Below are 27,072 nucleotides of genomic sequence, written 5' to 3'. Positions count from 1 at the left end.
ATCCCTGGATCCAGGGCGGATGGGGAACCTCAGCAGGTCTGCAACTCACCATCACCTTTCGTGGGTTGTTCCAGCCTTTACCTACCCGAGAAGCAGGGCAGAGATCTCCCATTTTTTAAAAATAAGGATTTCTTTCTTCGAGAGAACGAATTCCTTTAAACTCAATTTCATTTTTAGCATTTTTCCCTAGCTTTATTAGGATAAGGAGACGTACAACAGAAAGAAGTGGGTCATAAAGGAGCTGAATCAGGAACAAAACCAGCTTGCTCATTTCAGGGTACGAGTTTATAAACACAGCTCGGCTACTTTGAGTATGAACTGTACAACTACAGCATCCTAATAGCATTGTGAAAACCGACTTTCCATTAAAAATCAACTTCTTATAAAGAATGCAAGACTACTTTTATCAATGCATTTGTCACCATACATATCCCATTCACATTCTGCCTACTTCTCCGCTGGTACAACAAACCCAATTCCGGTCGTTAACAATTGCCAACAGTCTCTTCCACTCTTTGGTGCTGCTGCGTATCAGGCGCTGCGAGAAGGGGTTAGTCCTGGATTCTTTTAAATTGTAGAGCCATTTTCCTTTGTGCTAGAATTCCCTACAGCTTGCAAGGGAGCTAAGGTAGCGTATAGCCCTTTTATATTTGGAATGGAAAATGTGACTTAGGTACTGAGGTTTAAAAACCAGCTAGAATGTACGCAGCCAATTTTGTAAATGTGAATCTCGTAAGGTTTTTTAGGGCTTTTTTCTTTCTTTCTTGTCTTGCATGAGAACGTAGGGCTTACAAGAGACAGCCAGCTCACTGCAACAGACCATTATGGCTCAGAGGTTTCCAATTTGCAACTAGAAATGGTTTATGTTATAACAGCTCCAAAAGGTATTGAAAAAGGAGAGAGTGGAGAAAAACTTGGCATTTCCTAAGTGCCTCAATACGGCTTGGCAGGAAATAAATTTGATCTGTGCAGTTAATAATAGTCTTACCAAAATGAGCGTTTAACAGAACCGGTTTGATGTGGCTTTAGGAGAACTAAAAATATGTTTACACAGCTTAGCACTGTATTTACTCAAAGGTGCAGCCTCGGCGCGTTGTCAGCCGCGGCGGGACGCGGCTCTCCCGCCGGCGGACAGACGGACAGACGGACAGACGGACAGACGGACAGACAGACAGACGGACAGCCCCCACGTTCGCCCTGCCGCCCCGGCTGAGGAGCTCGGGCCCGGGGAGGGCGGTCTGGATCCCGCCGCCAAGGGGGCTGCGCTAGAGACACGGCAGCCCGCTCACGGGGGGAGGGGAGAACACAAAAGAGAGAGAAATTTAAACAAAAAAACAAAAAAAAAAAAAGAAAAAGTGAAGCGTCGCCCCGGGTCGCTGCAGGCTGCTCCGCTCCAGGCCGGGCCCGCCCGACCCCCGCCGCCGGCTGAGGGCTGAGGGCCGAGGGGGGGGGGGCAGCGGGCGGAGGGGCCCCGGGCACAGCCACCGGCACCGCGCGGGGCAGCGCCCGCCGAGCGCTGAGGGGAGGGGAGGGGGCGCCGCAGGCGGGCGCGCCGCGCTGCCCCGCCGGCCCTCGCACACCTGGAGCGCGGCCTCCCGCCCGCCCGCCCTCCGCAGGGACCCCGCGGCCCCCACCCCACCCCGCCCGCCCCAGCGCCTCCGCCGAGGAGGAAACGTGGCGGGCGAGCGCGGAGCTCCCCCCGAAAGCTGCCCCGCGGGGGGGGGTGGCGGCTGCCGCGGTGCCGCCGCGGGGGCAGCAGCGGGGCCCGGCGCGGCGCGGGGGGCGCAGCCTTACCCTCCGGCTCCATCTGCTCCCGCCGCCGCGCTCCGGCGCTCCCCGAGCTGCTGCGAGTGGGGCCGGGCGGCGCGGCGGGCCGAGCGGTTACAAAGGCGGCCGCCGGGCGAGGGGGGTGGGTTTCCTCTCCCTCCCACTGCAGCTGCATCGCGCCGTGAGGCGCCGCGAGCGGGACAAGGCGCCCCCAAAGGCGGCGGAGGCGGAGGTGCTCCCGCCGCCGCTCGGCCCTGCGCCGCCCGCCCCGGCTCTCGGCCCGGCCCCGGCGGCCAGCGGCACCGCGCCGGGGGACGGGGGACGGGGTGCTGCTGCCGGCCCGGGGGCGGCGGCAGGGGAGGAGGGCCCCCGCCCGGCCGAGCACTCCGTTACGGCCCCGGGGGGGGGGGTGCTCCTTGCCGAGCGGCCCCCGCGCCGGCTGAGGGGAAAGGAACGTCCGCGGCTCGCGGGGCCCCCGGGCCAGGGCTGCCAGCGGCGCCCGCCGAGCCCAGAAGGCCCCGCGCTGACGGAGGGAGGGCCGCGTCCCGCTCCCCTCAGGCGAAGCGGGTGGGCCCCCGCGGGCCCGGCCGGGGGGAAGGGGCAGGCGGGGCCTCGGGACCCCCGCGCACCCCCGGGGAGGGCTCTCCCCGTTTCGCCGGTCAAGAGATAGGAAACATCCCCGGGGCAAAGCCCCAGAGGAGGTCAAAAGCAGCAGAACGGGAGGTCCAGAAGCCTCCGGGCTCCCACAGCTGCTGCCCTCAGAGCCAAAAAAGCTCCTCGGTGCAGCTGCTGGGGGCAGCTGTAGGGCCCGTGGGGAGGCCCAGCTGAGACCGCGCGTCCCAGGGCGGTGGACGGCCCCCCAAACCCACGTCCCGTCCTCTCTGTACCTGTGGCAGAGCGATCCGGATACGAGCCCTGTTGTTTGGCCCCCTCAGACAACCAACCTCTTCCCACAGCCCACCCCCCAAGCCATAAGGTCTTTCGGGGCTTCTCGACACGCCAGAGCAGGAGATGCCCCCGACTCAACGGCTCTGTGCCGCGGTCAGGGAGCAGGACGCGCCGGGGGCCATCACAGCTGAGCCGAACAAAGCGTGATGCTCTCCTTCACGGGCAGCAGGTCGTTAACGCGGCGCTGGCGAAGCGCTCCGTCCGCAGAGGGTGTGCGGCAGCCGAGGTGAAACCCACCTTTTCAGGGGAGCTACACGTTTAAAGGCGAGCTTTCTGGGAGTTCAGACCTTCAGCTCCTCATCCCAAGGGGTGACTAATACTGCGCAAAAGAAATGTATTAAGCTTACAAGCGTCTATCAAGCAATCTATCTCTGAAAGAACGAAACCATGTAGAACTGCCTTCACAAAGGCATTTACCGTCAGGAAAAAATGCAAAGCAGTAAATTCAAAAGGTAGCTACGTTGGGCTTTAGTCTATTTTTTATTACCCAGGAATTGGTCATTGCGTCTTATCTTTCCCCTGAAACGCTCAGCTTTGATGTAGGCCCCGTTACGCAAATAACACTTTTTGGGTAACTTCAATAGTGCGGTGGACTGGAAGAAGATTTTTGTAATGAAATTCATAAAATGGATTTCTTTGGGCCACTTATTCCAGAATAAAAGGAGTAGCCGTCCTCGAGTACCTCTGTGAATAGGGTCTAGTTAAACCGGAGTAAGAAAGCAGGTTTATCAGTAATGAACTGGCTTTCTTGATGTTACTTTGGAAATCCTACCTGTTACTGTCAAAATCCTACCTCAAAGCACGACCGTACGTATACAAATTCAACATACAGCTAACGATTTCAGAGATTAGACTCCCCGCATTTATTGCCCTACGAAATGGTTACAGCTCCCTGAAATGAGTCCTGTCCTTTGGGACAACGAGGCGCATCATCTCTAAAGTACTTTCACCAAGCAGATCGGAGCTTGCCGACTCGTGCTGCGAGGTTATCAGATATAAGGGGTGTTCAGCAGCGGAAACAATCTTAAAAGCTGTTGAAAATGACCCAGGTTCTTTGCTCTCAAGAAAACAAGGTCCATGCTATAAAGTAAAAAGCTGAGACAAACAACTGTTTATTTGAAGCGTTTAAGCGTATTTCCTATAGCACCAGAACACCAAATAACCAGCATTCTTTACAAGGATCGTTTTATCTCCTGTCCAATTCTTTCCCCACCCGAGCCAGCATTTTGCTTTGGTTTTTGTTTTTTTTTTTCTAGAGAATTAGAGCATTTTTCGTTGTAGGTGCTCTCAACTCTACAGTCTGGGCATTTGCCGTATTTGATTTGTATCTCGGACCAGAATCAGTTGAGTCATTCTGGAGGGACTTTACAATTTAAGCAAACATTAAATTGCAGCCATTACTTTTGGCCAGCTAAGATTGTAACAAAGGGCCAGTATAAGTTTCTTCACATCTATGAATAAGCCATTTCTTCAACCAAGGTAAGTAATTTGGAGTTAGAGAGCAGTTTCAGTAGATGATAAGCACCAAAGAAAAGAAGGGGTCTATTTTTGCAACTCTGCTCGGGAGTTGAAGGAACACAAGCTACTGAGAAGGCAGGTTGACGCTACCAGCAAAATAGCAAAACAGTACAGAATTGGGTTTAGAACAGGAAGGTGTTTGCTGGAACACTTCCTCTAAATATTGTCATTTTTTCTCCCTGAACTGAGAGGCATCCAATCCTCTAAAAGCGTGAAGAACAAAACCTGGGATTGTGCTTTGCGGCACGGTTTGTGACTCTTCGGTAAAAACACGGGACTCAACCTTTTATTGAGTTGCAGGCTGTAGATCTGTACCCAGCGATGTTAAGCCCTTTCCTTCTAACCTGGCTATCTCAGGCACCCAAGCTGTTTCCCTTCAGTCTCTCATGAAGGAAGTCGTAATAGGAACAAGTCCGTCTCCTCAACGTTTCTGTCACTTCTGCCATTCTCAGGCTTAATCTTAAAGAGCCAAAGCTTCTATTAAATAGACTAGAAACTGATTGGCAATCTCATGCGCTGCACTGCATCTTGCTGAGCACCTTAAGGTCTTAATTTTATTAAATCTTATTTGCAAACGTAAATTGCGCTTTGTACCCAGCGCAATATACGTCTTTCCTTTAAGCTTTGAAGCATTGGGCAATGTCCATTGAATGTGGTCTTTAACGTGGGATATTTTTTAGTGTTTTCAAACCTTTGATGTCCAATGAACATGTACGCAAGGGTAAGAGAAAAGGGTCAATAAACGCACTGTAAGCAGTTAGTAAAGTTCACACAAATACTCATTCTTTCTCCCCCCAAAAAGAAAAAAGTTGCCTGTCATATTGCATTAAAATTCTTTTTAAGAGCAGCTCTCTCAACAGAAATTAATTCTCCCTCGTGGCAGGCTTTGCAGTTAAATAAGGATTACCGTTGCATGCCCAGGAAAGATAAATCTAAAGAAAGAGGGTAAAAATAACCTCTTATACATTTAATGAGACATTGGAGACCAAGAAGCTAAGGCTTTGCAAATACATGGGTTTTGTCCGACATGCTTTTCATGTAAGAGATGCATGTTGTCTTCTCTTCCGGATGATGTAATCCTCAGGGTGACCCTCATGTGCCTTTGCCATCATATGACACTCTACTGAATATACAAAGTTCCTTTGTATGCAGAGTCCTTATTTATAACTCTCAGAATTTTGATCAGAGCTTTTTTTTTTTTTCCCTTTCTGAAGAGACTACTCTTCGTTTGAAGATGAAGATCTGAAGATTACTGTAACATGTCTTTTGAGTATTTATGCAACCTCATGTTCGTGAATTTGAAACTGAGCCTTTTCGATTGTGGAGAAAGAAGTATTGCTTTATTTCTCATTCACAGTGAGATTAAACCAGCAATTGCAACAAAAAAAAATTAAAATTCATGGCAGCACTGAAACGGATTCTGTTGCTTTCACTTTAAATTTGAAAAAAAGTGGGAAAAAATGATTCATCAAAGGTAGCTTTCAAGGGGAAATATTTTTAAGCTGAAACCCTGTTGAGGTAGGGTTTGGGTTTTTCTTTAATGATACCTTAGGCAAAAGCAAGTTTATTCCATATTCACCAACACCAGTTACCAGAGCAGCCAGGAATCCAGAGAAAAAAAACACAGAGCACAGAGAGACAAAAATAAGGAACTGCAGATAAAAACGAAGCAGTCCTCCGTTCAGGACACCAGTCCTGTGGCAGCTTTTATGCTCTGGCATAAGATTTTTACAGCAGAGTGGAATACTCTCTATTTTAACCCCACTTCGTAAAGGAGTTGAACTTTAAATATTTACTAGGGCTGGTATTCTGAACCAATGTTACTTCTCCGTAACACTGAGGCATTTCAAATCCTGGACTTTCTAACCTCACCGGTATTCTTCATACGCCGGCTTAACAGTTTTTTCATATAACTCGATTCAGATCTTCTTAAGGTAATATACGTCAAAGTTGTTATCTGGACTGTCTGAAAGCAGAAGTAGGTTCATATCACAGATAATGAATGATCCGAGTGTGTCACCTCTTCCCAGAGCCTCACAACACAAAAACGTTCTTCTTGGAGTCCCCAAGGAGGGCAACGGAGCCGTTCTTCAATCTTTTAAATGCTGGGCTGGGGAAAACCATAATCCTGTTGCCCTTACTTGACAAATAACAGTGAGCTACGAGGGCGGTGGATCCACTTGCTTGCTCCTGGGTCTCTGGTGTGAAATGAGGGTAGTACCCTAGATGATTAGGGGACTCCTAATAGCCTGACCAGAAAAGCTACACTTAATCTGTGACGATCCACACTCACAGGAGCGGGTGAGGAGAGTGAGGAGGTGTTATTGACCTCTTCAGCCGAAAGTCAACACGTGTGGCAGCCAGCAGACTCTTGATCTCTTAGTGAGTGTCTGTTTGCTAGCTGCAACTGGAACACCACGGCTAAACTTAAAACAGAACACAGTAGTGTTGCAGAAACCTCTGTGCATATATTAGCTTCTGTTTACTGTGGGACTGCATTTATATTTTTAGATTACTGAAAGCTGCAGACTCGTCAGATGTGTATATTCATCTGCAGAACTGGGGATGAACTCAGTGACCCAGAAGGTCCTCTCAACTCCCATGTTCGCAATTTATTTCGTATCACATTATAAAGTAAATGAGGAGTTACAGCTTGTCACCATTCGATTGAACATTTCCAAACAACACTGACTTTCATACTACCCTCAAAACCAAGATACGCCTTATGAATTGAATCATCTGACATGCCACAGATGCATTGAGGGTGTTATTTTTCAAAAGCAGTGTCTTTCAGGAACGTAAACCCCATTATTCAAAACGAAAAGGACGGAGGTACCTAAATGCTCGGAGCATTGAGCAGAATTTAGGTTATGCCTTTTCAGAAATTATTAGTTACATATTTAAATAATCAAAAGGGCATTGTAGATTTTACCCCAAGGTTTTCAGTAACCTAAAATCAGCCAAACTGAGATTCTGTCAGTTTGTTGCTGAACCTGGAATCTCTGTCAAACAAGAGACTGAAATACTGTTTTTCTGGGCACCATTAGATGAGAAATTTACTCCAACTTTGGCCTGAAAGAGCTAGAAATGTTGACTTTTAAGACATGCCACAACAGTCTGGCAGACAATAAGGTTTAGCTCTTAAACAGGAAGAGAGAATTACAGCACTTGATTTTTGCCATCCTGGTCACCGTTAATCTGGGTTCAGAAACAAACACTGACTTATTTTGAATTTTGATAAAGGCATTCTCATCTCTTTTTTTTATGTTACTCTAAATACATCACGTCAATTACGTAATTATTCTGTGACATATGGGTGACCCCACAAATCAGTTGAAGCCAAAATATTTAGTGGAACTTCTTTACTCTGTAAAAAAATCACCAAAATGGTTAGTACAATGTTTACGTAGTCTATTACTAAATCATCCAGAATACAAACATACATCCTTTAAAAACAGATTCTCTTTGACCCTTCATGAAACTACTAAAAGGTTCTCATACCGTAACGCTCTTGAATGATCATTTATAAGAGTTTCAAACCAGCCATCGTCAATCGCTCTTCTCAGAGACCTAGCCTACGTGTTATCAGGACCTTGTCGAATGCGGTAACCCCAAGAATTACCCGCAACTGACTCCTGCAGCCCGCCAAGCTGCCCTTACAACCACTTCTTAATGCAGGGATAATTACAGTTCTGCCCAGCCCACGACCGGGCTCAGCTAAGTCGTGGAGCAGAGGGGCAGAGAAAGGCCTAGGTGCAGCTCCTGCCCTGCGACGATATCCCTATTTTCTGTCGCGTGGAAGATCTTGTGCCGCATCTGTCCCCAGGAAAGCAGGTACGTAAACCTGATTTATTAAAGCACAGCCAATTCGCATCTCCTCTCTTCAAGGAGTCAGATGGCCAACGCTCTCATAGAATTTATTGGGTAGGCTGAATCAGCATAAACATCTTATGTGACCTCTTCAAAAACAGTTTTTAAAGTCTAATCTAATTTATATACTTTTATAAAGCCTGAACTTCCGTGAAAGTCACAATCCGCGAGTGGTTTTTTAGCCAAAGGACTTTTATTTCTCGACCTTTATCTACTGAATTATATAGCAGACGTAATTTTTACCTTGTGCATACATTTTGGATATACTTAAGAGATGTTAGAGATCTGTTTTTCTTTATACCTCTATTTTCATATATGTCACTGTAATGAGAAAAGGCAGGCTTTAAGTAGCGTGCTCTGAACTAGGGATCCATTTGTGAGGCTTAAATACACCAACTATTCTACCACATGACTTTACTCACGGGGGGAAAAAATACAATTGAAAGTGAACTTCAGACCCAAGAGCGGAGTTTCTGGCGGAGTTTCTTCAAACCTCTGAGAGAAATCAAGTCTTTCCTGGAGTGCTACTAGCCTTTAATTGTTCAATAAATAATGGAATTTTTTACTACTTTTGATGTAGTAGGTCCATCTCCCGTTGCGAAATGACACCGATTTTAGCAGGTATGCCACTGGAATTAATTACTGTAGTTTCTCTGTAAGCACTAGGCAGCAAAACATCACAAACCAATGAAACTAGGCTTTTCATTTCGGTACTTAGAATTCGGTCACCTAGACCTCAATTTGCTCAACTTTGTTTTTCTTCCCATTATTACTAATAACTGAGTAACCTATCTCAGACTTTTCTCCACCAGTGTCCAGAAGGGAAAAAAACCACGTCTGTGTGTAAATCATTGCTGCAAAAGAGAGGAAAACTCCACCTCTGTGAAGAGTGAACCATGAAAAAATGAAAAGGTGGCAGAGTTAGTGCAAGCCATTAAATTTAGGTCCGTTCTATCTAGTTATTAAAATCCCTTGAAACATTCTTGGGCCATTTTTTGCCCGCATCTCTATGGACATCCACATCTGACCACGATTCCATAGCAAAGTTCCCCCCTCTCTTTCTTGCCTTCATACCTTAATGCTCCCCACTGAAGTCTAGGTTTTCATTCAGTCTTGTCACGGAGACAGGCTGTTTGGCACTGGGGGTGGTTTTTTACCTGATGGTAAAAGCATCTATCACGTTATTTCTCTAATGTGAAGAGTGATAATAACCAAAAAGGTACACCATGAGTTCAGGTCCAGTGGAGAAGAGAGCAATCAGCTAGACAGATCTTTCTTCATAAGTTTTCAGACTAGTCGATCACGTTGCGATCAGACACCGGATTTTCCTGCAGTCATTGAAAGAAGGGGGAAAAAAAGATCTGTAAGTAAGGAAATTGCCATTGAAGGCATAATGAGTAGGGGACACAACCAAAACCAAAGCACGTAACATTACACAGGCAAAGCTGCCCTATCTCTGGCCGATTCAGTGCATGACAGAGGCCTGAGCCGACAGGTACATCTTTCCCAAAATGTATGTTGAAGCAAGCTAGAACAGAAACAGCAAGGAACAACCAATGAGGAGACCAGAGACGCAGGAATTCACCATTGTTCCTTAATGGAAAGTAGCTTGGGAGTGCTAGGAAGCCCAATGTACGTCTCCCATCAGCTCTAAATCTTTTCCTCACTGGTTGCAAAGCAAGAGCAGATTCCTGCTTCTCTGACTCCTAAAAATAGCGTGAGATCCCAAACAGTGATGGCATGACAGGGAAGAAAGCCAAAGCACGACAGCTTCTATAAAATTCCATGTTTAATTTTCTTCTATCGGCCATGCATGTGTGGCCATGCTATCCATTAGCTAATGAGATTTATGATTTATTTCAATAGTTTTAGCTTTGTTCCTCTCTGTACAATGGGACCCGGTGTCTGCTGCAAGACCCTCCGCAGAGCTTGCCTAGCTTCTTGCCTTTCACAAAGACCCCGCGCAAACTGGCAACGCCGGTAAGTGGTGAGCTGAAAATATGCCGAAGCGCTCACTTACTTGCAGCTGCCTGCCCCAGAAGCAGCCACAGTCTGCTGTACTCACCCATGATGAAATCTTGGCCGTGCTGTTTTGAAACAGTGCTCTCAAACTCTGGATTAAGGATGGGCAGAGTGGAAGATGCGGGCTGAGCTCTTGCTGGTTGACAACCACTCTGTCAAGCCTGTTGACCTAATCTGCAGCTGGAAACATAACTTCTGCTGGCCCCATTCCTACCAGGCATTAAAATTAGCAGGCAGGGCAGGTTCCTGGTCACAGCAGGTCCAGCGCAAGCCCAAAATAGTTGATTATGTGGCATACTGACACTCAAGAACCAAGCTGAGTTACCGGCGGGATCAAAAAAATAAAAAGTAGAAAAATTTCTTTGCACTTGTGGTTCCATTTATTGTCTATCACGTGATTCTTAGGGCAATCAGTTGCAGCAACGGTAACCATTCATAAAGCTCGATGTTCTAAACCTGCCAAGCCAGCAACTTGTCAGAGGAGCAAGAAACGTTCAAGATGAGCTGTGGAAAGCCATGGGGAACGCTGGCAAAGCTAACCAGAGGAAGAAGCTGTGGGGGCGTGGGGCGGAAAGAGCTCTTGAGACAAAAGTCAAATCTTTTAGCGTGGAAGAAACGTGACAATTTTTGCTTTGCTATCAGCTCACGCTTTCTCTGCAGCCAGCCACGGATCCTGCGAGCAGCCCGTACCGGTGGGCTGCTCTGTATGGCGCTGCCATCTCGTGTTTGCCTGGCCGAACTGCTCCGAAAGAAAAAATCAGTGAATTGCAAGCAATGATAGTGCAGGTCCAAGCATAATGAGCGTAGCCTTTTACATTGTTTTACCATTCAGTCAGGAATGGAAGTACGTCACACAGAGCTGCGAACTGGATGCAAAGCTTTTAAAGTGCTCATTGCAGGAACATACCCTTAACCTGGAATTAAAGAGTTACCACGGAGGAAACAACCCTTTACAAGACTGCAGAAAGCCGGAGAGAAGGAAAGAATTATCAGGGCATCCACTCTTTTGCCAGCGAACGTCAGTGACCTTATTCATGGTTTGCCTTTTAAAATACTTTAATGTTCTATAGGCAAGACCGCAAAACCAGCCACTGGCGCTAAATTTAAGCATTGGCATTTGGGCTTCTATAGCTTTCTGTTGTTGGTTTTCTCTGTATCCTGATATCTGGAAAGATGGGAACAAGATTTATCTCCCATTCCGGATTCTCCTCCCTTCTCTTAGATCACAGTCAATCCTATTTCACAGAGCTGAGATTACCAAGAGAGCTGTTCCAGACATGTAGCAGTTCTGTCATTAACAGAGCATGAGGGGGCTGAACTGAAAATTTGTCGCTTTCAGCACAAGTGCCACGTAGAAATAAAAACAGTTCAGTTCTTCGGGGGTGGCCAGACTTGCAAAGAATACGGTTTGCTAGGCACCTTCATATTGGCCAGATCCTCCAGCCATGCCGCATAAACTGATCTGCTAGTACGAATTTTAACTCATTTGTCCAAATTTGTGCCTTGATTTGCTGGGCACCAAGAATAAAACCCACAGCCAGCAAAGCTCAAAGAACAAGCATTCCTGTCACGTCTTCACGGGGCAGGCGTCCTGCCTAGCCAGGACTTGCACTCTTCCGTCCCTCTAGTCTCTTGAAGCTCACTTGGAAAAATTCTCTGCATGCTACTTAAACCAGTTTTAGACTGCCCAGTAGAAAGAACTACACATGAGAACAGTGGTATTTTGTGCCAGGAGCCCCAGCAGCCTGTCATCACACAAACCTGGCAACCTTTTTTTGTAAGCGCAGCACCACAGCAGACTCGCTCAGCATCTGCGCTTGCGCATTTTAGCTGTGTGCACCCGACGCAGGCTAAAGGAGGGACTTCCAGTGAGGACGGAGATGCATGCTCTAAATGAGTAAGGCAGAGCCGGACACTACTACGTGGTTATCACGGTGATATCACAGCTGTAAGTATTAAGTTCTAAACCACTCAGAGACTGACTGCCACAGTACCCATACCACCCCGGTGGCTCCCTCTCGGTGGGCCTGTCCCGCACAGCCTGGCTTTCTCGCCTCTCCGCCCGACTGCCCACCCGCTTCTCTCTATCCACGACTTTCTGCACAACTTCCAGAGGGTACCGAGAGTTGCGGATCCCCCGGCCCTCCCAGCAGTGCGTCCATCCCGAGGAGAAGGTATCACAGTGTTTGGGCTATTTTAGCTTTGGAAGCTGGTACTGACCCAGACACTGCCTTGGCTGGTAGCTTTCCCTAGGCAGCTGGGGCAGCAAACTCAGCTCTCTTTCATGAAAACAACATCATAGAAACTAATTCAGTGAAAACCATGTTTGAAAGCAACCTCACCTGAGGCTGGTCACATGCATCTGCTTACACTTGGTATTGACATTCAGGTAAGTATAGCTGTATTTAGATTGACTCAGATATCAATTAGAGGCAATATCTTGATATACTTTGATACGAAATCATTCTATGAACTAAAGCGTAAAGGAAGAGGATTGCTGTAACCCAGGAGACTTGCATGAGACATTCTGAAGCCACACACAAAAGCATTCAAATATGCCAGGGAACACACTCCTCTCCCACACGTTCTCCTCATTTTCTTGCACTGTTCCTTCTTTCTGTAGTCTCATGTGCCTCTTCCCAGCCCCCGATGGCTAATCAATGTGCTAGCTGATCCCTTTAAGAAGGAGAAATGCGCACTATGCAGTCTGTCCTACCAGACTACAGTAAATTGCCAGCTGCTTTTTTGGAATTGAGTTGTTCCTAGGCTTTATGCCAAGCAATCCCTGCCCACAGCAGATCCAGCTGCTCAACAGTCCATCCTAATCCTTTGCTGCCATTTTTTCCTTGCTGCCTCTTTCATGTTCTTGCACACCTCCCTCTCTATTTTTCATTGGTTTGTTGTTTTTTTTTTTAAATCTGCCTCATGCTTACAGCCTAACCCTAACTCTTTCCCTCTACTTTCTCGTTTCTCCTCCTGCCACTTCCCCTTCTCCTCACCCCCCCAGAAACACACTGGGTTTTTTTACGAATAGGTATTTGGGATTGGACCAGTGGCTGCTTTTGTTAGCTTTTTTCTGCCTCCAGGAAAGTAACATCCCTTCTCAAATAGGACACTGGTGAAAACCGGCCTTCAGAGAAAGGGGAGAAGCAGCAATGACAATTTTGCCTCCTACAAACGATGCAGAGATGGAATAAGATATATTTGTTTCCCCTTCGCTAGCAGATGTTCCGTCGGGTTTCTCGGAAGAGCCCTGAGCTCTGTAGGTACAATGAAGTGGCAAAAGTGACAGTCTCACTGTACACCGCTGGGAAGAGTCTTCCAGATGAGAATGAAGAGCCCAATCCAAGTCAGAAAAGGAATCAGGAAAGCTCACGATAACACTGACTCTAAAGGTAATAAGAAAGAAAAAGGAGGAGACAAAGGCACGTATTCTTACCATACTTTCCACTGCCCAACCAGCTTCTGCAACCAGATGAGAAAGGCAGAACACAAACATCATCTTTAGCTCTCGGCCCTTCTCTGGGTTGTAATTCCAGTTCTGCTGTGGACTGTTGATAACTTAGGGGGGTCATGAACATCACCGAGAGCCTAGCTGCATATTTTACTGAGTCGATGAAAGGTACTTTAACCTCTGCATAACAGCTCTTGGAAGAAGTGTTCTTGGCTATTCCACACCCTCCTCGTTCCAATTAGAGGCTGAACAAGCTTTTAGCAAATATTTTTTTACAGAAAGCAAACATTCAATCAGAAGAGATAGAGAGATATATTCCTATGTTATTTAAAGGGGAAAAAAATACCCAGGCTTTCATCCATATAGCACAAAGCAAAAAAAGGTAAACATCAAAGATGCAAACTTCTTCTCTTCCCCTACCGTTCTAGTATTTTACCTAAAAGTGGTAACTAAAGAAAACCACAAACCCTAAAAACCGCCATCCGTGATGCAAAGTCAGGCGTGTAGTTTCGTTGGCAGCCTATAGGATGGTGCAATTTAGAGACATCTAGAAGGTGCCACCATCTCTGATGAACTGCCAGCAGCATAACCGAAGGTGCCAGCCACGGTGAAGTGCCGGGCACAGCAGCCAGCAGGTTTTACAGAGCTGCTTACCCATGGCTTTGTTTCTGCAACTAAAAACCAAATTACACAGTGCCTGAAAATTGGATTCATTCTTGTTCCAGCTGGTTCCTAAAGTAATGTCAGCAAAGACCAAAACTGGTTCCTAAAGTAATGTCAGCAAAGACCAAAACTGATACCTAACGGCTGCTCCGCAGCTTGCACAAACCCAACAGCAGGACAAGAACCTGCACGAGAAAAGCAGTGCTCAGGTTCGTGGCAAGATCTGAAGGCGTCAGCTCTGAAGGCCAAAGACTACCTTCTCGGGGAGAACAAAGGGAAGGCAGGGAGCCTGGTCTGACACTTCACAGCGGTGGCACGCTGTGGTCAGTTTTCGTTTGACCCAGCTCTTCGAGCACGGTCAGATGTGCTACTTCATCTGCAAGCTCAGCTAGGTAGCTGCTTCATCCTGCAACGTCGCGGCACCTTCAGATCCGCTGACAGAACTGCACACTACTCTCCGTCTGCCCCGTTACCCGAGTTGTTGTTCACACTAAAGCATCTGGAGTCAGGAAAGAGAAAAAAAACCACCAACATTTTGCCAACAGATGCGAAGCACGGCAAACCTTGGGCACATCAGGCTGTAGTAGCGAGTAACTACCAGTGCTAAACGAACTAGCAGTAGCTGCAGGTAAAACCACGCAGGGGACTCGCTGCCAGCAGGTTCCTGGGCGCTGGCTGTTCTCGTCACGCTCGAGCTTTCTGCTATTCGACTCAAGTATTTGCACTAAAAGCAGAAACACCATGCCACCCTCCGCATGAAAAGCATGTGTATACCGGCGATAGCTGACAGCTAGGAATTCTGTCCCTATGGAGAAAGGCAAACCCACAAGCTTCGGTTTGTAAAAGCAAGTTCTTCTTTTTGAGAGCTGTTACTAAATAACCGCGTGACCACCAGCTAAAAAGAGCTAATGCTTTCCCCATCCTAGTAAGGCGCAAGTTCAGGCTATTCTTTAGAGCCAGGTAAGATCACACGTTAAAAACCTCCTCCCCAAGCTGCCAGTAGCATGGGCTCAACGGTCTTCTCCCTGACAGAGATGTCGGTCTTCTAAATGGCGAGAGATTAGCGCTTGGTAGCTGAGACTTTGATAATTGGCTTAATAAAGGCTCATCATTCATTTGGTGATAACAGGAAGCTAACGTTCTACCGCTGGATCAAATACCTTCCTCTTTATGCCTTGATAAAGCCTAGAGCTGCATTAATTTGAATTCCAGGCTAGAAACCATACAGGAAAATAAGCTAAATGACCTTTGAGAATAGTAGAAGCTGCCTGACTGTTTACTCAATATAATTTGGAATAAAGATACAAACTGTCCTAGTTAGGAACAGTCTCATCACCAGAAGTTTGTGATTATGAAGTTGCCAAACTGAGCGTTTTCCTTAGCTTCGAGTTAGCATGTACCCGAATGCTGGGAGACTGTTTTAACCTAAAATTTCTGTGTAAAAAATAGGGAGCACAGTTTCAAGGAGAAGATAAAACTGTCTTTTTAATGTCAAGCAATACGAAGCAGCATATACTAAAACGAACAGTTGGTTTTCCTTCTCTCCTTAAACTTAAATACGGAGATTTGTAATTCCTCAAATACATTACTGTTTGAAAGGCAGAAATAATCAAGTTTCAAAAAAAGATAAAAAGTTCTCTTATTGAGAATAATGGATTATGCAAGCGCTAGCAAGAATTTATTTTTAAAAATTCTGCTCTTTTAGTACGTATGAGCTCTTTGAAACTATAGTTTCCCCTGCCTGTTAAGCACGCGACAGTATTTTAGCATAGGCCTTTCACAACTCAAGTGTCCACCTGCTGACATTTTTAAAAGTAAAATCACAGAGGTATTTCGAAAATACAAAGTTGTTCAAAATTCTTGCAACATGAAGAGAATTGGGCAGGTACATTTTTGGCCTTTGCAGAGTGTCCTTCTAACCCAATGTTTGATTCAGTAAAAAGCCATAGTATTTGTGGCCCATAAAGCCATTTTCAGCGTAGTCAACCAACTTTGACTCTTACTTGCTAAGCTGGAGGAAACCCGGGTGTGCGTACTTACCACTCACTTCAGCCTAGCTTCAATTCACTTCACCTGTACGGAGCTAACTCAAGCTTTGCTTATGTATGTAGCTTTAATCAGCAAGTAGTACATTCCATCTATCGTCCTAGTTAAATATCAGTATATATTAGGTTTTAAGTAGATTTTAAACTTTCTCCGAGGTTTTCTCCAGCATAATCACAAAAATCAGCTTTCATTACACTGCTCCCACTTGGTATATTATCTTTACTTCAGAAATCGTTTACTTTAATATCTAGAATGAGATGCAGCTCGTTGGCTTTTTTTTTTTAAAAACACAGTTACTCTATCGAAGACATTTTACACCCACTGCACTTGGCAATTATCAAATCTGACGACTTAAGAGTAGCGTGTCCCGAAGTCACAGGGTTGGATGAGGTAAGGCTGCCTGATGCAGATTCAGTGTACGAGACCGCTTTCAGATTACCTTGGAGATACCATGCTCAGCATACAAGGGGAAAAAAAAAAAGGTTCACTCTGCAGCTGTGATAGCTCCTTCTTGTGGAGATTTGCCTGCGCACTGAGAAGCAGTAACCCCCTCCTTTACTGGGAAAGGCCAGCAACTCTCTTGAAGAAACGAAAGGAACGGGATGAAGTCATCTTTTGAGTCATTTGTACGTGAGTGTTTTTCCCAGCAGCTACTAATGTTTGCTTGAAGCTTTTATACAGAAACATGCAATATAATACTCAAAGTAATCATATACTCAAACTAATGGCACTAACAAGCTGCTTTGCTTGTTTTTGAGCTCACAGAAGTGATCTTTATGGTTTTTCATTGTTTTTGCTAAGTCCTTGGGTGGAAAAATACCTTTTCCTGGTCCCGGAGGTTAATCTACATCATCAGCCCTTAAAAAACCCCCGTAAGAATGCAAATATATTTTTGAAACTGTAACTTCCGCAAATACGCACGTAGCTGAATTTTACCATCTTATCCAGTGGGATCTCCAAAAAGCACCTATGTCTTAATTTTCTTCACCTTCATCCTACAAAACGAGGTACATGGGGACTTTCAGGTCTGCTTTTCTTTCTCTTTAGGCATCTAAGTACACCTGAAAATCTGCCCTGTTCCTCCTCTGGGAAGTTAGTAGCTTTTTTCCAAGCCTTACTCGCAAGAAACAAATGATCACTACTGAATTAGTGAATCCACGGCAAGCAGGAGTGTTATATTAGCTGGCAGATTCCTCTCCCGGAGACTAAATACAGCAACATCTGCAGTCTGGAATGTAGCTGGTGACCCACCCTCCCAACTCAGCATAGGCGACATTCCCTCCAGGCGCTGTATTTTTTTCTACACAGAAAAAGAGTCAAAGAAATTGATGTTTTAATTAATAGACAAGCTTTTAAGCTAAATATTCTCCTCCTCTTGTTTTCTTATTTTCTTACTAAAGCATTTTTGAATCGCACTCTTCTACTATTCCAACAGGTCTGTTCTTGTTCTCCTGTCGCTTGCATGCATATATATTTATAAAATGTTTCTCCCTTAGATCCCCCTGCAGATGAAGCGCTCATTATAGCAAATGCAAAACTATACAGTCAGGGCAAGTGTCCTCGCGAATATGCTCTGCTAGTTTATTGCACGCAATTCAACAAGCATTTTCAGTGCCTAAGTAAAAATTCTCATATTGCTTTCCAGTTATAATATAAATTACGTTGATTAGCTGCTGTAACGCAACGGACTGCTACCAGGTATATCAACGATAAGCAGAATAGTTCTAGGAGTCCTATCCGGGGAGATAAGAGTTGTTAAACTAGCGTATAAAACCATGTTTAATATTTCTAGGGGCCGGCATCAATTCACCGATCCGGGGATATCCTTGTATCGATGGGGCAAACCTTAGCCTCGCCCTCAGACTTCAAGCATACTCCTGGCAGGGTTTTTTTGGTGAGTTTGTTTAATTCTACCAGATAAACATCATCTTAACGCATTTTGGAGAGTATATGAGAAATTCAGATGTACGGTCAGGAAGACTTGCCACCAAAAGCATTAGTCCTAGCCTCCCCTTTCCTGTACCGGTACGAGCGTTTGCACGGCTGTTCGGTGAAACAGATTAAACTGGTCTGATCAAGGCTAAAACTAACCCAGGAAGATGTCATGAAACAGCACAAGGGATGGTGCTCCCCAAATATGGGCACAAATAATTAAATTGTCTAGTTCTGCAGCAAACTTAGTTTTAAGTTTTCCGTTTCTCTCAGGCAAAAATTAGTATTTATTTAGCCCCGCCCTGGAAATAGCTTAGGAAGACGGACTAATTAAAACGGCGCCTTCTTAAAACACAAAACCAACCAGCAGAAAACGCGATTCCTTTTCTCCTTTATTGATACTGCCAATGTGACTACCTTTACGCAGGCAGATTGCTTTCCTACATTAAACGCTTTTTTATTAATTTGGAAGTAACGTTTTGCCCTCTACGCCTCCTAAGGTTATCCAATTAACACACAGTTATACTTTTAAGAAGTTTCCACGTTTTCTCTTTAACATTCTTTTTTTTTTTCCCCCCCAGATCTGTGTAAAGGTTACTTGGCAAGAATACATGCATATGACGTTAAATGGAGACCAATCCACCACTAAAAGGTAATGCACATAAAACATAATACAGTACTTTGACATCATTTCAAATAAATACCCACATACAAACGTAGTAATTTTAAATGCAACAATATTTCTTATGAATCAATACTGTAACAGAAGATGGAAATATAAGTCCCCACATCTAGGAATAATAATGCTTTTTTCCAGCAAACAGAAATCTTTTCCCCACTGTCAATATTATTACAATTTGTACTTTTTTTGCGGAGTGGGAAGGCTCCCCCCCAACAAGTACCAATTTAATCATCCACGTGAGCCTCAACAAACAGTCGAGAGATAGGTACAGCTTGTTGATGCGCTTCTCCGTTTCTGTTTCCTGAAATTACAATGATTAGATACAACATGCAAGAGAAGATACCAATGTTGCGTTGTTCACATTTGCAAACAATACTAAGGTTAACTGCGTCCACCACCATACAAAGCTAACGTAACGTCAATATTCCTGATACATCCTCCGTACTGTTACCACAAATGTGTTAATACATCTTGCTCAGTTGTTCAACGTGAGTCCATTTGGTTCCCAAAGCGTATTGGGGTTTCTTTAGGTTTGTTGGTTTTTTTTTTCCTCTATACCCCTGAATTTGCAAGAATTTGCGTGATGAAATATCACTGACTAACAGAATTTCTTACAATCCCTTGAATATATAATCTCTATAGTAAGACTACCCATTAAAAACGTGCGAAAGGGGAGTTCACTTTGCACTTATTGCTCCATGTCTTTACTAAATTCCAAAACAGCCATTCCATCTCTCCGAAGCTACAGGACTTAGCCTAAGCTATTCTAAGAGTCTCCCTTAAAATGATTAAAGGCACTACTGGCAATAATTAATGACAGAAAGGCGCTGATATGTAACACCCTATCATTGACAACTTTAGAATTTTTCTTTCTAAATGTACCATAATTTGGCACAATAAAAATGAAAAAGTAACAAAACAATTCCAATTTGGAATTTAACTGGTATAGTTGTATAAAATTCTGTTAATCAATAATACTTCAACTTCCTAAAACCCAGGAATTCTGGAATTTATAGGTAATACTACTTATTTAATATTTTTCAAGTGCCTATTACTGTTTTAACCAGAGCAAAGTCAAGTTTTCTTCTTGTTACATTGAACTATTCCTAAGAATAATAATACAATATGAAAAAAACCCCAGAATTTGAATACCCTGGATTTCTTAATGAACATGGCAGTTAAAAAAAAAAAATATCAGTAATTTAAACATATAAAGCTTAACATTTTATAATAATAAAAAAAAGCTGCTGAAGCACAGCACACAGTTTAGCAGAGCTCCTGGTTTTTGTCGAAACTGTTTTCTAATCACAATCTAGAGCCCCCCCCCAATCTCTGCCACATGCTGATGTAGAATTCAAAAATCACAAGCCCAAATTGGAGAGAGACTATGAGCACAAACCACTGCACTATATAAACTCTTCTACATAAGGAATTAAAGAAGCTAAAGAAAAATATCAAAATATCAAAAGTGCACAGGTTTAACAGTCAGATTAAAAAAAAAAAAAGCGCATCTGCAATGAAAATCAGAAATTCCCCCATCCGAACATTTCTAGTAGATCATAAACTAACGTGGTGATCATTACATTTGAAGTAGGTTTCTTCAGCACTTGTAAGTTTTCTTACTGCAGCAGCACTTATAGGTAAAGCTTGTTTGTTTTATAGCTTCAGACATAAAAGGAAAGTTTCAGGTAGTATATAGGAAAAGGTGTTTTCAAAAGTTAGGATCAGGTCAGTGGTTTCCATTCTTTGTGCAAGGGGCTACCACTTTCAACCATAATGAAAGAGGCTAAGAAATGCTGTTGCACTGTTGGAAAGGCCTTCTCCAGGGACTACTCTACAGCTGAAAAATGGAAAAATAAAATAGCATTAGAAGAAAAAGAAAAAAAAAAAAAAATCAGTGTTTATTTCTCAATAACCGAAAACTTAAACCAATGTGCTGCAAAAGCTGGTTAGTTGGTTGAGGGCGTCTGTTAGCTTACTGGGGTAGAAGCAGCCACTGTAGCTCGCAGATGCTTTCCAAGCCGATGAAACAACGCTTTATGGGTTTAGCCTGGAAGCAATAGCTTTGCAGAAAGAAGGTTTCTTACAAGTACTGAATAAAGCTTTGCTGTTCAAGCACGACTTAACAGCAATGAATGTGCAAGGAACATTTTCAGTGAAGCTTTAGGTTCTCCAGAAACATGCAGGTCAGTGTATCATGCAGGCTAACGCAGAGAATAGCCGTCAGAAGAAGAGCCTGCTTGCAGAGGTAGGTGGCGGCTTAAGAAATTTCCCATGCTTTACCCCAACCCGTTGAAAGTGATACGAAAGACTTACAGCAAACGTACGTTTCAAGAAATTGTTAATCACGCATTACAAGACTCAGTCTGAAATATTATCTAAAAATACAAAGAGCAGGATCAAGTCACCTTACCACCATGCCTCATTTCTTTTTATAACAGGTGCCAGAAGAAGTTAAACCACAACCTCGGCAAGCTCAAATAGCAGTCAGGTTTCTTGGCTTTTTTGTTTTTTAGAGATCCACAGAAATGAATGAAGATGGAAATGACTACTAAGACTACTGGGCTAACAGCAAAATAGTTCATACTTGGAACTGAAAGCGTGAGCCAAGACTGATAGTAATAGTCACTGTCTGGTAACATTCAAATCTTTATGGAAGGTTCCAGAGAATTGAAAAAACCTAACAATGCATCCAAATCGTTTCTCCAATTTACCTTTTTGCCATTAGTATTTTGCAAAAAATACTGCCGTTAGAGACATGGAAGCAGTGAAAAGTGTATTAAAGCTCCCTACCACAGTGGAAGCGGAATTGTTAACTGTTTCTATTGGAGCAAAGAAAGTCAGCACTCAAATGCCTGCTTTCACAAAGTATTTTTAAATCACACTTAATGCAGGAATGAGAAGAATAAAGGCCTTTTGGAAGATTGTGCAGCAAAGAAGAGAAAAGCAGGATTGAAAATTGTTAAAAGATGTCTCGCTTCTAAAACATCAAACCTGCTCTTTAGCAATATTAAAGCTCAAATTCAGGAGAATTCAGTGTTTTCTAAAAAAAAGTAATAACAGACGCACAGGGCCTAGTTCCTAACGCCAGAATTCCCATTTGTTCAAACTTCTCAAGCAGCGATGTTTGAGCAACACATTCATCTTAAATCACTTGGGGGTTTTTCCCCTCCTCTCAGTATTGGTAAATGCAATTCTGGCGCGGGACTGCGGCATTCTGATGTCTCCCAGCTTCGTAGCAAGGTTTCTGCAACTCCACTTGTTTCAAGTCTCATTGTATGAATTTGGCAGTCTTTCCCCATCCCCCGCTAATATCTGGGAAGCCAAAATCCCACGTGGTTTCCCCTCATTGGGAAAACAAGCTGTGCTCCTTATTACCTTCTATTAGTACTGTGATATCTCCTGACTACTTATAGGCAGAGCGGCAATGCACGGGAAGCAAGCTGCTGATCATCTCTAAGAAATGGTAGTGAGATGGGGCAGTACCACACCAGGAATATTAGAATGGCTTTATAAAACAGCACTATCAAGCAGACAACTGCGCAGTCTCGCGTTGCTTTTAGTCATACTATAGGCGTACAAAATTATTTGAAAGAGTAGAAAATGAACAGGGCTTTACATTAAAATAAAGTTTGAGGCTAGGCACTTTACAACTCCCGTTTAAAGAAAAAAAGCGTGCCTTGGTGCGCTCCACAAATCCTCCAATTTTAGAAGCAACATTTTCAATCTTTTTCTCTTACATAGGCACCAATTATGAAGTACACTTTTGTATTATCAAATATATTGTAATTAAGTGGCTAAAAAGGCCCCTTGAAAGTTCAATAGCAGACAAAGGTTTATTTTTTTTTTAAAGATTAGTATGTATACTAAGCTACCTCATAAATACTTATTAGCAGGATGATCTGGTTCAATTTCCGGTGCCTATAACGTAGAGCCCTGTGAGACATGTGCTTGCATAAGGAATGCAGTATCTTTTGCGTATTTAAAAAAACGATCAGAGCTCTGAAATACTATCCTACTTAGATTAATACTGAAAGCTGAGAAAAAACCTGTTTTGTGACTGACACTACTAACCATAGTCACGTTAATTCTACACATATACGTCGTGTGGCTACAGTTTTATATAAAACAGATTCTTTCCAAAGTGTTATGCTTGCAAGGAGCAACATGAGACCACAAAGACCCTTTCGGGACACGACACTTTTCCACAGCATAACTTCTTAAAGTGGAACTGTCTACCAGGTAGGATCCCAATTCTTAAAATTTTAAGTTTTATATCAGATGGGGTAAATATTGCATATTTTTAATATAAATGTGCAAGTTTCTTCTGGTTAACCCTCGGAAGAGAGGGAAGCAGAGTGTAAATAATGTACCCTACCAAGTTTTTTTTCTAGCTTTTATAGCCTCTAAAAGCTTTAGGACTTTGGTCAGTGGTGATGTAACAGCAAGTTCTTCATATCTGCCACAACAGGCAAATTAATTTTGGTTCCCGTTTCAAAATGCTCTGCATTTTCAAGACATACCTCTCATTTTAACATTTGCTTTTCACCACTTCTTAAGCCACAATAACAAGGAAGGTTTTCTGTTTGTTTCTGCCTGTGAAAGCATTTACTGAAGTATGCTGCAACCCCGGAGAAAGGATCACATTTGTGCTATACAAACTACAATTAGTAGCACCATATATACTATATCAGGCGTACTCTTTTAACACTTACCATAAACAGCAAAACCCATACATGTTAATTGTGGAAAAAGCTAATTCCTTTCCACTATTAACTTGTTAATAGCATCCCCGTACTTATGAATTAGTTACAGTCAAGACCACCATAATACAGTTTGTATTACCTGGTTCAACAACATACTAGTACAAGTCAACTCACTGCGACATTAGATAGTGGGGATTTACGCTGACAGTTACAGCATAAAGTAAGATGCATAATAAGATTTCTCTACACGCCTGTCCTAGTCACAATAGATTTTGTATTTCTCACTACAAAATACCTGGTTGTTAAGGACAGATCCTTCAGACCTGTCTCCACAGGACCGAATATGACTTACAGTAGGGTTACTGCTCTTGGCTTTGGAAGCAGATTTTGTGCGCACCCTTTTGGACTGCTCGTGGTCTAGCTCCAAATGTTCCAGGCGCTGGGTCAGTGCCAGTTTCTGCTGGATAGCCATCCGAAGCAAGGAGTTCAGAGTCTTCTTCTCATCCTCAGCTGCCGCAAGCTGCCGCTGCATTTCATCCAGCTGTGTGACATATTCGTCACATCTGCAATGAAATATATCAATCTTTAGCAATCCTGTTTCCAGCTATAAAACATGAATCCCTTGGCTCTGGCCGACATTAGCAGAGCGATAGCTTTGCAGTTGCTTGCATACAAACTCTTAAATAGGAACTTCAACCAAACCTGTAGAAAAAAAATCACAATTACTTCTCACTGGGTTTCGTACAATCCCACACTCGGCACTTACGTTCACGCCTTTCAAGACGGAGTATAATTAACAGCATCCTTAGATAACGGAACTCTGGAGTCTGATATCGAAGTCCTCATGTCTAAAGATGAGGAAGATGTCCTCTGTAGTGAGCGGACACAATGCAGTCAAATTACTTTTGTCTCTACCGACACAGAGACCACGATGGTTCTAAGCCTCAGGCTGGAAAGGAGTCTGAGGGGAACGGTAGGAGCGCTCTAAAATGACCGTCACTAAAATGGCTATTAATACCGTTAGATGAGCCCCTGAACTTCGCGCTTTGTTACTTTACACATGGAGTCCCAATAACAAATTTCCAGCGGTGACTGAACAGCATTGTTAAGAGTCAGCATCTTTCGTAATTCTACTTTAACCTACTCCGATCCCTGATGTAAAAATTCTATAAATAGTGTTTTATTACTGTTTTCTCTACAGCAAGTGGCCTTTATATAATTCTTTTCACCATCAAGATTAATTTTAAAACAATTAAACAAAGGAACGGAGCGTTCCTGGGATCCCCGGCGGGGGAAGCTGTATGAATGCCTCCAAGCCGTCTCACCTACAGTCATTTTCACTGAGCTTGGAAGCTACTTAACTTGCACACTGCATCTTGAACAATTTAAAAAATTAACATCTTTACATGCAGAGGCATATTTACTGCACATAGAAGACCAATTATGCGTATGGGTAGAAAAATAAATATTCATAGGTACCAGCTGGAATTTACAACGGCCACATCTGTAAAATACAGCTTCTTCATAAAAGCAAAAATATCCGCAGAGAAGTTCCTTTTAACATCGAAATGGAAAAGCCCCTGACTTTAGGGGACATTCATCATCATTAAGTAATGTAAAGCAGACTGGGAAAAAAACCCACCACAGAACAAAATTGCATTCACATGCAGATTCATCAGCTGTGCGTATACTATCAAGTCCCGAATTCTGCTCTCCCTGACTTCAAATAGCAGGATTAGGCCTATATTCCTAATTATATTTGCTTGGGAAGAGACAAAGGGAAAGGAAGAAATAGAATTGTATTTTTTAATACATAGAGAGGTTAAACAATAACCCAGAGATATTCCTATAAAACCTGCATGAACTACAACTGCAACGTAGCTTCGCATACCAGAAGGTCTTGAGTTTAGGGCCGCTATGTGAGCGGGAATCTATCCACTCGGATCTCTGTGCATCCTGCTCTTGATTCATCATGGTCTCTCTCATACTGTGGAGCCTGGCAGACACCCAGGGTGCCAGGGGTTTCTCTTAAAAAAACAACAAACCCCAAACGAGGAACCTTAAACTTGCTGGGACCCACCACCTGCCCTTTTCATAGCTAGATGGACCTTACAGGGCAAACCCAATCCACGCACCTCAGTGAGGGGAAGCAGACCAAGGGCCAGGTCCTACCCAATTTACCGCTAGCGCTAGAGAGGAACGCAGGTGGGAACGGCCCTAGGAAGTCTGAAAAGCCAAAAATAAACCTTGCGGGCGTAACAGTCCTCCCCTCTCATGGCAAGTGGCACCAGCTCCCAAAGAGCTACAGAAATGAAGAGCTCACAGCGTCACTGCTAACCCTGCGCCCTGCTGCTCCAGATTGTCGGAGATGTATTTTCTTCACTTGGGGGTGGGAGCGAGGCAGGGACTAAAGATTACTGGGAGGCTGAGGGCTATGGGGTTTCCCCTCCAGTCTTCAAACCCAGTCATGACATTTGAGGTGAAAAGCACACGCCTGGTTATATCACAGCTTACCTTTCTCCCTTCTTTTCTACCCGCGCCTCAAACCTGATTCCTTCCAAGCTCCACTACTGCAAACCAGGGGGATGTCCAGAAAGTGTTACCAATTCCTTGAGGAACGTAATGCGATTGCTTCAGCAAAATATGATCTGGCACTGGAGTGACCTGTCCCCATTACCCTTGTTTCATTCCCAGTATTACCCTGCCAAGAGATTTGGGCCAGGTGAAATTACGTGGAGGTTTTTTCCACCCTTTCCCAGCTCCTTTCGTGTGAAACAAAATGTATCCACTTTTTTTTTTGTAAAGAACAGGGAGTTAATTTAGACACAAAATTTTCAGCTCAATGCAACTATGTCGAGATTGCTGCAGTCCGTCTACTCATTTGACTTCCACCAGAGAAGTGCGAATCAAAGCCAGCCCAGGCAGGAGTGGCAGATCTCTCCCCCCATCCCCTGCCCCATTTAGAAGCAAAAGAGACGATGAAAAGAAAACAGCACCGTTGCAGTAAAGCAGAGTAGGGACTTCCCACACGGTCTTGCTAATGTCCCTTCATCCTCTTCTCTGAACGCTTCTGGTGGTACTGACCAAACACACCGCCAGTTGTGCCAAACCTGGTAGCTGACTGGTAACGCAGAGAAATGCTTGTCAGAGACTAGAAGGCAGCAAAGTTGTTTGCACGTGAGCCAAGCTATAATTAAAGCCATGATTTTAACTCCAAAGGGTTATTGTGGCAAGCCATTATCTCATCAAGCTTTCTGTTAGCACAATGGTTTAAAATATCAAATGACTGTCCTTAGAAATCACCAGGCATTCACTGTTTCAAGGATCTAAATGAGCTTTTTTTCCCCATAAAACTCTACGCAGGGAGTTTTTCCTTCCTTTCCAACAAAAAGGAAGTGTTATCAGTAGCATACATGCAGCTGCCGTTTTTGCTGTACCCGAACTGTTCTGGGATATATCGGAGA

General features: G+C 44.0%; 2 protein-coding genes across 3 annotated transcripts in view; both read right to left on the bottom strand.

The window, feature by feature from the left end:
- FGD3 (FYVE, RhoGEF and PH domain containing 3) overlaps window positions 1-1,957 on the bottom strand; it is a 116,679-nt gene extending 114,722 nt beyond the window's left edge. The window contains exon 1 of the mRNA XM_059823077.1: window positions 1,795-1,957. Coding sequence (XP_059679060.1) covers window positions 1,795-1,942 — 148 coding nt within the window. The 5' untranslated portion in view covers window positions 1,943-1,957. The remainder of the gene's footprint in view (window positions 1-1,794) is intronic.
- Window positions 1,958-18,606: 16,649 nt separating this feature from the next.
- Window positions 18,607-27,072, bottom strand: part of BICD2 (BICD cargo adaptor 2) — a 98,381-nt gene continuing 89,915 nt past the window's right edge. Inside the window, exons 7-8 of one of the 2 annotated variants that reach the window (XM_059823041.1) lie at window positions 23,961-24,171; window positions 18,607-20,742 (exon numbers count right to left, since the gene is read on the bottom strand). In XM_059823041.1, coding sequence (XP_059679024.1) covers window positions 20,737-20,742; window positions 23,961-24,171 — 217 coding nt within the window. In that variant the 3' untranslated portion in view covers window positions 18,607-20,736. Of the gene's footprint in view, window positions 20,743-23,864; window positions 24,172-27,072 lie in introns of those variants that run through there. The other variant, XM_059823040.1, reaches the window with a different exon arrangement.

This window comes from Gavia stellata, chromosome 12 (assembly GCF_030936135.1).
Source record: "Gavia stellata isolate bGavSte3 chromosome 12, bGavSte3.hap2, whole genome shotgun sequence".
NCBI classification, from domain to species: domain Eukaryota; kingdom Metazoa; phylum Chordata; class Aves; order Gaviiformes; family Gaviidae; genus Gavia; species Gavia stellata.
The sequence above is the reverse complement of the archived record's forward strand: the minus strand, read 5'-3'. Positions and strand labels throughout refer to the sequence as shown.